This window comes from Alosa alosa, chromosome 14 (assembly GCF_017589495.1).
Source record: "Alosa alosa isolate M-15738 ecotype Scorff River chromosome 14, AALO_Geno_1.1, whole genome shotgun sequence".
In the NCBI taxonomy this organism is placed as follows: domain Eukaryota; kingdom Metazoa; phylum Chordata; class Actinopteri; order Clupeiformes; family Clupeidae; genus Alosa; species Alosa alosa.
In genome coordinates this window covers 18379074-18393145 of record NC_063202.1, presented here as the reverse complement: position 1 = coordinate 18393145, position 14072 = coordinate 18379074, and the positions used below count along the sequence as shown (strand labels likewise).

Below are 14072 nucleotides of genomic sequence, written 5' to 3'. Positions count from 1 at the left end.
AAGTATCCAACCTATCCAACTTGTTTTAGTGCTCAGTTCGAAACCCAACATCTATGACATTGTGTAAGTGCCTACAGTATGGGCATCTTGCACATTTGGCAAAGCACAATCAATTCTGAATGATGTATACAGGTTTTGAGCAACATATACTGCCATCCAGGCATGTCTTTTCCAGGGACAACCTTGAATATTTCAGGAAAGCAATGCCAAAAGGAATTCTGCACATATTTAAATAGTATTTCTCCATAGAGGAAGAGTCCAGGTGCTAAGATGGCCTGTCTGCCATCCAGATTTGTCAAATTAGGTGCATAATGGAATGAAAAACATGACTAAGAATACCCCATACTGTTTAGCAACTGAAATCCTATATTGGGGATTAATGGGACAACATTTCATTCTCAAAACTGTATCATTCAATCATTCCTCAGTTCATAAACATTTACAGAATTTCGTTAAATGAAGAGGTGAAGCAGCACAGTGGTAAACATGCTCCCGTCCCAACTTTTTTTGAAACATGTTGCTGGCATTAAATTAAAAATTAACATATATTTCCATGAAATAGTCAACATTTTCATTTTCAACATTTGATATGTTGTCTATGTCCATTTTGCTGCTAAATATGGGTTTACGAGACTTGTATATTATCACATTCTGTTTTTATTTACATTTTACACAACGTCCCAACTTTGTCTGTTTTGGGGTTGTAAATTAAAATTCTAGCTGCTTGCTTTTTATTAAAGGAGAATTCCGGTGTGATATTGACCTAAAGTGTGTTGAAACATGATAGCGAGGGTGAACATATGTCTCATAGCTCACCTCGGCTTGTCCCCTGCACTCAGAAATCTGCCGCTAGTTAGCCAATGCCCCTTATCATACCTTTTTGTTCATACTCGTCGCTCGACTTATCGTGACTAAATTCAAGATGGCGTTGGACGGTAAAATTCCTTAAGGTACTGTCTGTATAAATCGTCTTGTAAATAATCTACCAGTGCTTTTTAAAAGTTCTCCATGTCTCGTTTTAAATGTCAAGGCCCTCGGAAGTCTACCAATGAAGTATGGAGCTACTTTAAGTCTCGTAAATGATGTAAAACAGTGATTTATTTGCATGGCTAGGCCGATGCCCGAGGCACCACAACGAAACACTGCTGGTAGCATTGGCTAACTAGCGGCAGATTTCTGAGTGCAGGGGACAAGCTGAGGTGAGCTATGAGACATACGTTCACACTCGGTATCATGTTTCAAGACACTAGGTCAAAATCACACCGGAATTATCCTTTAATAGAATAATTTGTTTAGGCTTTCAAAGCGTGTTTATGGAGTGTGATGTAGCTGTATTGTTGGATCAACTTCATAATAGGCCTATACAAGGAAGCAGCAGTGAAAAATGAATGGCAGCCATACCTTTATTCAGGCTTCAAAGACATTGTGTATGAAGAGTAGACACCAAGTTTGAAGGTGCTGCATGAACTTAATAGCCTATCCAGAGTTCTGACTGCTTTCTTTTTCATTAAAAGCATACTAGACTGTGCCCTCACTGTAATCAAAGAGCTGTTGAAACAGCTATTTCCTAACTGAGTTCACAGAACAAATGAAGGAAAGGACTAATACAAAAACTAAATCTTAGGAGAAGTTACAGTAAAGAAACTAGTGCACTAGGAACTACTAATATGGATATTCAGTATGAACAATATAGACAGATATGTACAGTACAGGTATGTGCAGTTGAGAATTGACGAAATGGGTCATAAGTTTTGTCCGGAGCCACAAAGCTACATAGTGCAATATCAGGTGTCCAGAAGGCAGAACTTACATCATCAGTAGGCAAATATTCATGATCATTTAATCAGAACACATGGAACTGGTTATGCGGTTGTCCAGAAACATTGCTCAAAAAGTTGCCCCGTGTATCATCACCTTAAAGAATACCTTTGTTCACGTAAGACTCATAAATGAAACACATAAATCTATGGCTTGCGCTGTAGCAGTAAAACCTGCTGTGTGTCCTTTAGGAAGCTTCCCTAGTGTGCTGCTACCATAGAGCAGAAAACAAAAATGCCAGCAAGGCCAACGCCAGTGGAGAGCTCTTCAGTCCCATTGCTCCACTGGTCATCCTCAGTTGGTAGTGGGCCACTGTCCTCTGGTAGTCTCGCTCCTGTGCCTCACACTCATACCCGCCCTCGTCTGCAGACCCCATGCCCTCTATCAGCAGCACTAACTGCTCCTGCTTCTGGTCCTCGAGCGACTGCCTCTCCTCTCCATCCTTCAGCCAGCGGTACGTGGCATGGTGGGTGTGAATGGGGCAGGACAGGTAGTGTCTGGACGACTCAGGAATGAGAACAGTCTCAGCAGCACCCTTATCTGGTCCACCTATGCTCGGGGAAGAAAAGGAGCAAAAGCCATTAAATGTGTTTTCTGTTATTTTTTTGATAGACACAAGAAGTGACCTTTAGCAGAATGAAGGTGGGGGCTGAAGTGCACCCTATGGACTTAATTGAAAAAAATTTGGTTTGTTTGCCAAGTTTGAATAGGATTGGACCTTTACAATAAATTATATAGGCAATACAATAATTAAAGGCCACACTTCAAAAGTGGATTGATGCTTAACTGAATCTGAGCGACGAATCAAAAATCAGGAAATACCAATCTGTTAGGCTTGGTTTGAAGGTGAGGTGTCACGAATTTCGTAGGAATCGGAACAACGGTCTAGGACAGGGGTCTCAAACACCCGGCCCGCGTCCTGCCCAATTCCGCCCTTGACGTGATGACAAAATAATAATGTAATCCGCCCTTGAGGCTATTAATTGCGACAAACAACGATACTGATTAAAATAGACGATAGATCCAGGTACGGTGACAAATCTCATTTGTAGGCCTACTCTGCTCCACTATGTGCAAGACATCCATAGCTTGATTCAAACCCAAAATCGCTGCGCAAAGTTTTCAGGAAATACTTGTATTACACGCGAGAAACACAAAGACGTGCATATGTAATGACGCGGAAGCGATGCAGGCCATAGTGTTGCAGAAATTGAAGCAGAAATTAAGCAGAAATAGGCCTACACCAAATCACGCGGGTCCGCGATGAAGTCTTAGGTAAGCTATGTTATTCACCTATTCTAATTCTGAAGGAGAATATCCTTTTGGAGATTATGATCGATCGTCTATGACAGTGATAGTCACGGTGCGTCTGTGAATGGAGGTGCGTGTATACAACGGTGTCCACTAAGCATACCATGCTTGTTTCGACCCTCTGCCCAACATAGCTTGGAGGTTGCAGTGGTAATCGTGATTATAGTGTCCGTAATGGATGTGGTACAGACAGCAGGGCTAGTAGAAATAGGGCTCTAAAGAACTACAAAGTCACCCGCAATATGATGCGAATTTCTGGGTACTGCAGATTACCCGCGATAGGAACTGTTTGACCAGAATACTTTATTGTAGGCCTATATTGCAGTAATCTATTACTAAACCACAACATATTAGGTGTTGGTATACATCTTAGGTGTTTTCCTGTTCATTTGTTATGTGGGTAATATGAAAAAAGGAAAGTAAACCTGCTTAAATATGTTCATCCAGTATTTACTGAAAGGTTTTTGAGGTTTTTGAGGTGCTTGCTATCCAGTGACAAATTACATGGGTAAATTTACCCCCTTCATAAACTTTTGTTTTACTCAAATATTTTTACATTTACAGTAGGACTTCATCTCTGACCACTTTCAAGCCATGGCCTTTTGAAATTTTGATATAAAAATCCAATGGTGTTGCTTTCTTAACCCTGATGCCTAGTTTGCCAGGTTTAAAAAAGTTATGAGAGGAAATATTTTTATTTGGTGTGAAACACACACACACACCTGTTTTTATGTTTTTCATTTATTTTATAATTTGTATTTAATATTTATTTTATCATTATTTTATTTATAAGCTAAGGTTGCTAGCACAGGTGTCTAAAACTAGATAAAAACACTTGCACTTTCTGTTTGCAGTTTTGTGTGGTATTTGAAAAAAAGAACATTGCATTTTCAGAAATAGCCGGCCCTCCAATCAGATGACTTTGGCAGAATTGGCCCCCAGCTCATTTGAGTTTGAGACCCCTGGTCTAGGAGGAGATAGATTAGTTTTGCTTTTGAGTTTTGTGAAAATGGCAGGAAAATGTAAATGATGAAAATAGATGTTGCTTGATTCATTAGATGCCAGAACTCTAAAAGAACCCCCCCATGGACATGAATTTCATGAAATTTTGTGGGCATCCTAAGAATGTCATATTGGTTGCCTGTACCAAGTTTGGATAAGATTGGACATTTTGACTTATTGCAGCGCCCCCTGTGGACAGAATTTCACAACATTCGGTGTGCGTCCACATAATGTTGTATTGATGACATGTACCAAGTTTGGATAAGATTGGACATAATTGAGATATTTACAGCGCCCCCTGTGGACAGAATATCACAAAATTCGCTGCGCGTCCAAAGAATGTCGTAATGATTATGTGGCCCAAATTTGAATAGGACTGGACCTTTACAAGTTAAGATAAAGGCAAAAAAAATCATTATAGGCCACTCCCCAAATGTTAATTGCACTTAAAAACTTAAAAACGGGTGATAAATAAAAAATCAGAAAAAGTCACTCTGTTAGGCTTGGTCTGTAGTGTACCTAATCTGAGAGAATCTGAACAATGGTCTAGGATGAGATAGATTAGTTTCACTTTTGAGTTCGCACACTGAAAGAAATGACTTAAACAAAGTCTTCAAAAAGGAGTTTTCATTTAATTTTGGGAGCAAGAGCAGCCGTTTCAGCCGTCCGACTATTCTCAATGCTCACCAAAGTTTTACGAGTTTTTTGAAAATGGCAGAATTTTGGAAAAATACCATATGGTTCTGGAGATATGAGCAAAAACGTAAATGTGATTATTATAGCGCCGCCTATAGACAGAAATGGGTAATTCCTGTTGTGTGAGATCATGCACTAATTTGGGACCTATGGTAAAGAATTTGAGTCTGTACCTATTACGTTTATGGTTGTAGAAACGGTTCTGCTGCGAAAATATAATTTCATGAAAGGGTTAAAAATCAGAACAAAAACAATAGGAGTCCAGCTTGTACCCCTAACAAGTAAACACATCAGATGATCACATCAGACTTCACCTAAAGGCAATTACAGCACTGTCATTTGTTTGCCATATATGAATACCACAAATGGCCCATTCTAAAGGTACTGTAGAACAGATTGCTCTGTGCGGGGTGCACTGTACAGTGTGAATAGCAGGTTGTTTCATCCCCACAGGGTTTCTACTCTGAATCAAATGTAAAATTCCATGACTTTTCCCTGACTTTCCCTGACAAAAAATCTGAATTTCCTTGAATTACTATATAATGAATGGTACAATATACTGACCAATGATTTCAGAGCAGCCACGTAGCGTTCAAGAATCTTTTACTTTTTTAGAGCGGGAGATAATATAAACGGCCACTGAATAAACAAAGTTGAGTTACTCAAGCAAGCAGCAAAGCTAATAACCAGATATACACCAATTCTGCATGGAAATATTTGTACTAATGTATTATTTTTGGCAAGTAAATATTCTACAACAAAATTCCCTAATATTCTATGACTTTGCCCCAAAAATGATAAAATGCCATTCAGCCCTTCTATGTTGTGAGTTGGATTCGATACAGCTTTTGAGAGACAAATGCCTGTGTGTGTGTGTGTGTGTGTGTGTCTGTGTGTGTGTGTGTAGAAGTGTGTGTGTGTGTGTGTGTGTGTGTGTGTGTGTGTGCAACAAATCATCATTCATCTCTTCCTCAAAGACCAGAGAGAGTTAGAAAATCCTCTGTAATGAGCAAGGAAGCCCAAAGAAACACTGAAAACAATGAGAAAAACTCAAACTTTCTATGTGTGTGTGTGTGTGGGAGGAAGAAAAAGACTTACTCTCTGCAGCGCATTTTTGAACATTTCCATCTTCAATGTCCTGAATGGTGCCTCTGTTAAAAGGCAATGAATTTCAATTTAATTTTATACACAAAGCATGTGTAACAATATGATAATATGCACTCTCTCAAAGAAGTGCATTGGGAGAAACACTTTTGGAAAAAAGGAAAAAGAGGGAAAGCACTTTCTTTCTCGCTTGTTTACTCTCTGTGACTGCACTGATTCTTCTAAACGGACATGTAAATGGTTAAAGAAATTAGGTGGGTAGACAGTGTTATTAATGTATCTAAATGATAATAAAAGACAGACAGGAGGGTGCCATGTTTGGTTCAAGTCTTATACCTTACATGCATCATATGATGGCTGTATTTTATTACTTGCATGTAAATGTGTCTGACTTTGCTCCATTGCTATATGTGTGTGTTGATGTGCAGAAATGTTCCTAGAGGTGTTGCATGATGCTACAGGTTATTGGAAAAAAATAATACCGTTAGGTGTGTGTGAATTTGCACGTGTGTGTGTGGTCTGTGAGTTCCTGTTTCTGCATGAGTTGCATTGAAGAAGATGTGAAGGCACACAGTCTAAGTGAAATGTGACAAAATATATTCTAAGTTCCCTTTTGTACTAGTTTTCATTTTAACTGAAAGCAATAAGAAGTCATAAAAGTAGAGTAAAAGAAAGTGCCTAGCACAGAGTTTCTTAACTGATCTGACCTTGGCACCCATATTTTAAGGCCAACTGATACAGCTATGTGGTAAGATGCGTAAAGTGCCTGCACTTGTTTGGAACATGTTGACGTTAGGCACAATTACGAAGTCCTCGTGATAGGCATATGTGAATCCATACTTCAAATATTGAGGGTCGTTTTGCTATATTTAGCCTACAAGTAAAATTACGTCTAACATGACCTGTCACATAAACATTGTCTACTGTACATGGACTGTAGGTCCATGGCAACAACTGGCATAGACTTTATTCCTATCATAATAAAGGTCTGACATTAGATCTGATGGGGTAGGATTTTAAATGGTCGATTTTTTTTTTTTTTGTAAGTTGAGTTTAAAAAAAGTTGTCCTGTTAAAGGGTTTCTTAAAGGGTTTCAGGGTTGTTAAAAAATTAACCGCTTTAGGGGAAACTTCCTGAGAGACAGAGGCGGGAGAGAATCAGAGAGAAAGTGAAAGAGAGAGAGAGAGAACTCTTACTCTGAATAAGGTGCACATGTCTTACGGCCGCTGTTCCAGCCACAGTAGGGATCTCTTGCTAAGACACAGTCAGCACACTGGTTCCCGTACACACTGCAGTTCCTCAGGTCAATCTGAACCACCTCATCACTGGAGCTCACGTAGAGTTTCTTCTGCAAAATGCCCAACACGTGGGTTTTAAATAATGTAGTTATACTCACCATAGAGATGACATACTGTAGAATAGAGCTTGTGAGAAGCACACAGATAGATATTAGAAAGCTAGATACCGCATTGGGCTCCAGAACGTACTTAAATAGCGACGCCATCTTGGTGGGGGCAACAATAACTGGAGGCCAATGGAGGAGCATGTGACTCTGACTGGAAATCAGACAGGTGTCTGTGATTGCCTGCAAGTGTTGCCCATTGACAATAAAGGTGCTGCCCCCACCAATATGGCGGCCGCGTTTACGATGCCACCTAATAGAACTCCACAGTCAATGTGGTATCTAGCTTTCTAATATCTATGGGCACACACACATACAACAAAGCATGCTGGGATAGACTGTGGAGGACTCACTTCAGAACTGTGCAGCAGCATGCTGAGTATGTGCGTTTCGAGTTTGAATGGATGATACTCCGCAATGATGAAAGGTTCAGAGGAGGTCTCCAGGACTTTGTGAACTGCACCCCTAACTTTGAAAAAAAAAAAAAAAAAAAAATCAGAGGGTGGAGTGTTCTTGACCGAGGTCCAAGTGAAAATGAAAGTGTTGAATACTCAGGGGTAGGGGTGGGGGTGGGGGATTAATGCTTTCTGATCTATCCAGATAACGGCACTGCTTTCATGTGTGTGCAGTTCAAAGAACTCAATAGTGGGGCGGTGGTAGCGTCGTGGTTAAGGGGCTGGGCTAGCATGCTGTAGCCAGAAAAGTTGTGGGTTCAATTCTCAGCTATCATCGTTGTTCCCTTGAGCAAGACACTTAACCCTGAGTTGCTCCGGGGACATTGTAGTCCCTTGTAATAGAATTAATTTACAGTATGTAAGTCACTTTGGATGAAAAGTGTCTGCTAAATGAATGTATCACAAACAAGAACAGGAAGTTTAGTTTCCTGGGAAGGGTTTAAATGGAAGTGAACTAGTGACCTACAGACTTGACACAAAACTCTCAGTAGAAACACTGAAACTTGGCATTTTCTTCTTGCACATTCTTAGAGCCTGTGATGTTGACATCTGATGTTGCACATGACCCAAGACAGAGACGTTTTGTAGAGCTGCTATCTCAGCTGGACGATCACAAGACTGTGATACTTCCCTCCTCAGCACAAGCTCACAAGGGATTCTGCTGATCTTTATTTCTGACGCTAAATTGTCAATAACTGATGGCAAAACAGTTAAACTATGGGACACACAAAATAAACACTTCAGTGTGAGACCAAGATATACATATATCTTACATATAAGATATACATACAAATTATTATTGTAGGCTGTGGACCAAGGCTTTTTCGATAAGAAGTGATAGTTTGCAATGGGAAGTTACTCAAGCTGTTATTTTCTGAAGTGTTAACACAAGGCAGGAAGGGGAAATAAAAACTCATTGACTGCATTATTTGAAAGGAAGTCATGGGAGGCCGTGATAAAGCAACCTCAATTTGGTTTCATTTTAGCTCAATTCATTTGTGTAGCATTGTGTCAAGGACTTCACAGAGCCTTGGGCCCGAGCTCCTTCAAACAAGCACAAGGGAAACAGAGTCGTTGGGATGGGAAAGAACCTTGATCAGAGGCCAGATCAGATGTGAGAACAGGCACCAGCTACTAATACTGATAGAGAGAGTGGGGTGGACTATGGTGAGGTGGGATGGAAAGTGTGAGACATGAGAGCACCATGGGTTATAACACATGGTCAAGAGCATGAAAAGGAAACACTCTCTAACTGAGTTATATTATTTGCAGTGTTTTTGTGTCTTACCCATTGACAGCAATAGGACGTTGTGTCCCTCCTGTCCCTGTGTCCCTCCAACACGGTCCACCTGGATGTGGCTGTAGTGGTGATGACTGACCAACAGGGGGTTGTTGTTTCCTATGGGCCTCACCCAATCCACCATCTCTGGACTGTTCTTCATGTACTTGAGCAAGTCTGGAGACAGCTTCCTACTGTCCTGGACACACTGTTTAGAAATAAGGAATGGAAAAACATTGGACCACAAGTACAATTCTGTTTCTACATCAGCAGATAGGTGTGGTGAAATACCAAGTTAATGGTTCAACAGTCATGCTTTTCAAACAGGAGGGTATTACTGTTAAGATTACATTATGATAACACGCCACTGCTTGGGCAGGAGTCCAGTGATGTTTAAATTCCTCTTTATAATATCTAAAAAAATAACTATGCCTTTTTACAATACGGCAAGACACTGAATATGTATGCATGTTATGGTGACTGTGTGGTTATTAAACTGTTTTAAGCAGACGTTTGTGTTGAAACTGTCCTACCTGACCGGGCTGTTCTTTCAGAGAGTTGGTGGGTATTGAGAAGGCAGACGTAGAGAAGACCTGACTGATGTCTCTCATGGTGTAAACACACACAGCCCTGATTTCCCTACACACACACACACACACACACACACAATGCACATTTAAAATCCCAATCTCAGCTCAAAATATCCACATCAAGATTATTAAGAGAATCAAGACAAAGAAAGTGAGTCAACATAAGCCAATGGATGCAGTGTTTCCCACAGAATTGAATTCCATTTGTGCAGAATTAACTTGAATACAACAGTTTTTAAGAAATTAACACAGCGTGGTTATAATGCTAACCAGATTTAAGCACAATTTAGTACAACCTGGAAAATCATTGTGTGGTGGTCAATGTTGATATTGTGGTGTGCCGCCAGAAATAAGTCAATGTATGGGAAACACTGGGATGGCTTCTCTGTACCATGCATGTCAGTAGAAATTCATGTAAATGTTATGTTAACTCCAAAGTGCAGCTTAACCTGTTTTGCCAGTTTTTCTGATCTGATCTGAGGCAACCTCACAGTTATCATATTGTGTTTCATGGGTGGATGACGCAACAGCCCCATGCGTCAGTCCCGGTCATCTCCACACTTCCCTCAAAGCAAAGACGCAAACTAATCATCTTCTTACATGAACCTTGTAAACCTGAGGGCAAACTTCTGCTGCCTATTTTACTCCTCCTGTGAGTTTCTCTTCTCTCTGCTACTTTTAGCATGTCTGGTGAACTCAAATGGCCCCTGCGTAGCGTACCAGCCGTTTTTGAAGAGCCCGTAGACCCGGTCGTCTCCTCCGTCCTCAGACGGCAGCACGGCCACGTCCAGCAGCACGGTGTAGTACAGCTTCCTGCTGGGGTCTCCGCAGGACAGCCGGCTGCTCAGCTGGGACGTCCACTGGAACTGCAGGGTGTCCTTTGAACCTCCGAGATCAGCCTGTAGAAAAACAGCAAACATCTCAGATGAATCTTACACAGTCTGCAAAACCATGCACTTCAGTTCCTCATATGCATGAGATGGCCAGTTGTGTGCACAGCCTTTTGGTTACACGCGTTTGTTGTTTATAGTCATAATTCAATGAGGACTTTGTGCAATGAACCGGGTAATTACATTCATACACAGGATTAGATGTTATAATCCCTTGTGCCAAAATCCAAGGTAAAAACACACTCAGAAGCCCCTACTCAAATTAACTTAAAAAAAGCACGCTAACCACAGATCTGCCAACCAATGGTCACAAACACAAGACAAATGGCCCATCCAACAGCAGTATATAGTATGCGGCATGTCATTGTCATGCTATTAAGTGGGCACCCTCATTCACCAATGTTTCGTTAAGTTAGGCCCACGACACCTCATGAAGGCTTAACATTGAAACAAGCGTCCTGGAAACACTCCCCTCCATGCTGCCACATGCTAACACTCGCACTCTGGCCTGTCGGCGCTCACGGAGAGGGCCATTCGGAAGACAAAACCCAGGGAAGGATCAAAGCACACTAATCATTTTAGCAAGCTTTAAGGATGCTAGTGACCAACATTTTGACACAACAGCATCTTCAGAGTCAAAAACAAAGATTTTGTGCAATTCCATGGTCCATGGTCAATATTGTATTGAAGTGCTCACCTTGCAGATCTGGGAGACACGTGGGGTGAAAAGGTCAGAATCTGGGCTCTGGTCATTACTCTTCTCTGTGTAGAATGCATACAGCTTGTCTTGCAATGGATTCTCCTCTTTTCTTCTTTCTATAATCTTCACATACCTTTGATCTGTGGGGACAGTATGATATATCTTAAAAATTAAATGTTTTTGTTTTTGAACAATTTGCCTTTTATGTTTCTTTACCTTTCTTAGGGTGCTGGTAAATTCAAAGCAATAGGGTGGTTGACAGAATAACTTAGGCAAGAAAACCCATTTGCTTTCTATCTCTTTCTACGGATTTGGATAAACTGACTCTCTGTCTTCTCCGTCTGTGTGCCGACAGACCACTGAAAGTTAAGTTAAGTTATACTTTATTGTCCTGAAATTTGTTCTCTGCATTTTATCCATCCAGGGGTAGCGTGCACATTCACACACTTGGAGCAGTGGGCTCGGATCACACACACAGAGCAGTGGGCAGCCTTTAATCCATCACCCGGGTGCAAATAGGGGTTAAGGACCTTCAAGGGCACCTCATCCGTGGATGTGGGAGAGCGCTGTTCAATCACTCTCCCCACCAGTCAGGGATTGAACCGGCCACACTTCAGTCACAAGTTCGATTCCCTAACCAGTAGGCCACGGATGTCACAGAGAGCAGTTTGGGGGTCTTTCCTGCTTGGTTCGAAGGCATGAGTTTGGGGGTCTCACCTGCTTGACTCGAGGGCATGAGAGGCGTGTTCTTGGAGGTCCTGTACACTCCATCTCTGTAACCCAAGCCCGAATGTGTGGTGTAGAGGGCATCTCCTGCAGAGTATACAGACTACTTATCATGCCACACACACACACACATCACATGCATACACGCATGCATACCACACACACACACACACACACACACACACACACACACACACACACAGACTCTCTGTTTCTCTGTCCATCTCTCTCTCTCTCTCTCTCTCTCTCTCTCTCTCTCTCGCACACACACCCATACAGAATCCAAGAATACCACACAATCACAAGGACATCACAACAATAACCACATTCATGCTACAGCGTCAGAGTAAATGGAGAACTGAGAGCTAAGTCTTAAAGTAGACCATGAAGAAAACACGGGTCTGAAGAGGGCTGAATTACCAGTGAGCAGCGCCGGCTCTCCTCCTCTGATAAAATCACTTCTACAGTCTGCTGATGAGCCATTTGCTGCCTGTAACACACACACACACACACACAGGTCATAATCCAGGTAAACCTTTCCCGAGATTATAATAATGTGTAGCTCCATAGAGGAAATCCTAACCCTGAAGCAGCAGCTTGTGTGGTCCCCATAGGCCGTGCACACATACAGAGGGTATCCATCTCTCCCAGGCTGCGTCACAGTGATGTTACCACAGTTCTTTTGGTGACAAGAGACAGACACAGTTATGTACAATCAATCACTGAAATGGTTTAGCTTGCACAGTACGAATAGTAGGTTAAATAGAGGTGGATTGCAGTTGCTCTCATGTGAATGTGTGTCACTGAGTTCTCCATCACTTTGACAGTCAAGGTTTTTTCTTCCTGTGTGGTGATTGTGTCTGTGTGGTGTGGTGTACATACGGTATGTGAGTTTAGTTTGCATGAGGAAAAAGCAATAGCTAACTACAGTGAGAAACATTAGCCAAAGGCACTTACTGAAACTGCTTCCTGTATGCAGAACATCACAGGCTCCTATACAGACAAATGAAGGAAACCCACAGGAACAAGTTAGGAAAACAGCTTATTTGCCGTTCCTCCGTTTGACTCTGTCTCTTCAAACATAAAAACACACACATTTTGCTACAATTTTGGCAAACGTGTCCATACCAACCACTAACCAGTTTCACATTGCCACAGGCTATTACACAAAATTAATTATCCAGTGTACAGTATGTTCTTGTATTTGCTCAAACACATGAAGATCCTTTACCATAGCCAGGGACTGGGTAGGCTTCGCCTGGAAACTGAGACGAAATAAATGCTGTCCACCTCCAAAATACATTTCTCCATTAGCCCCTTCAAATAGTTTCATGTTCCTTGACGCATTTTGCCTATGCAGGGAACTCCGTTGGAAAGCCAAGGCTGAAAATATTATAAAGCAATGTGTGATGCTTTGTTCCTCCAACTTAGTTTTGAAGAATGGTAGATGGACATATCAATATTTTGCACAGTAGCCTATCCCTTACTAAAATAATTGCACTACTTCAAGTTTTCTTAATATCAAAACTGCAGTTTGAAGAAATTATTTGCAATTAATATACAGGAAATGCAATATTTTGGACATGAAAAACACCATTGCTCTAGGCTAGCCTACATAGCAATTTAGTGCAGAAATGCATATTTTGGACATGACAATATTATTGTACTGCATTGCACTTCAGAAAGTTGTCTTACAACTGCTGTTATTTTTTTGTAAAGGATACAGTAGTTATACAGAAAAGTAATACAGTGAGTATTCTTGGAACTACGAAGGGTCAGGGTAGGGAATTTATTTAGAGCGACATAGTATTGCTCTAAATAAATCCCCACCCTGACCCTTCGCGGGTTCCGTAGTACACGCCAGTTCAACGGTCAGCTCAACGACATCAATCCCTGCCAAAAATGTCAAGAAACAAAAAAACTTACCATTTTCAAGTTTAAATCTAGCTTTATGTGACCCGTGTCCCAAGCTACATGCGATGCCGACGAGAGAAACCATTAGAAAACCAATGTATCCCATTTTCCAGTAATGAAAGCTACTTGTGTCGACAAAGTGACGTGTAATGGAGTGTGCCGGTGTTGAACAATTTTGAGCTGAA

General features: G+C 41.3%; 1 protein-coding gene across 1 annotated transcript; it reads right to left on the bottom strand.

Moving 5' to 3' along the window:
- Positions 1–1385: 1385 nt before the first annotated feature.
- LOC125307109 (semaphorin-7A-like) lies at positions 1386–14046 on the bottom strand. Its single transcript, XM_048262892.1, has 14 exons — positions 13900–14046; positions 13205–13356; positions 12931–12966; positions 12557–12652; positions 12394–12463; positions 11965–12060; positions 11245–11387; positions 10378–10556; positions 9601–9706; positions 9077–9275; positions 7687–7802; positions 7128–7279; positions 5926–5978; positions 1386–2367 (listed from the first exon to the last, which is right to left on the bottom strand). Exons 1-14 carry the CDS (start codon positions 13991–13993, stop codon positions 2030–2032), a joined length of 1830 nt encoding a protein of 609 aa, XP_048118849.1. The 5' UTR covers positions 13994–14046; the 3' UTR covers positions 1386–2029.
- Positions 14047–14072: the final 26 nt, after the last annotated feature.

What these genes read in the sequence shown, in the direction of transcription:
- LOC125307109 (XM_048262892.1), bottom strand. Translation starts at nt 13,993, where the DNA reads ATGGGATACATTGGTTTTCTAATGGTTTCTCTCGTCGGCATCGCATGT. An exon ending in GGGCTCTTCAAAAACGGCTG is followed by an intron (nt 9,707 to 10,377) that starts GTACGCTACGCA and finishes GTGTGTGTGTAG; the next exon opens with GGAAATCAGGGCTGTGTGTG. An exon ending in TCAAAAATGCGCTGCAGAGA is followed by an intron (nt 2,368 to 5,925) that starts GTAAGTCTTTTT and finishes CCCCGAGCATAG; the next exon opens with GTGGACCAGATAAGGGTGCT.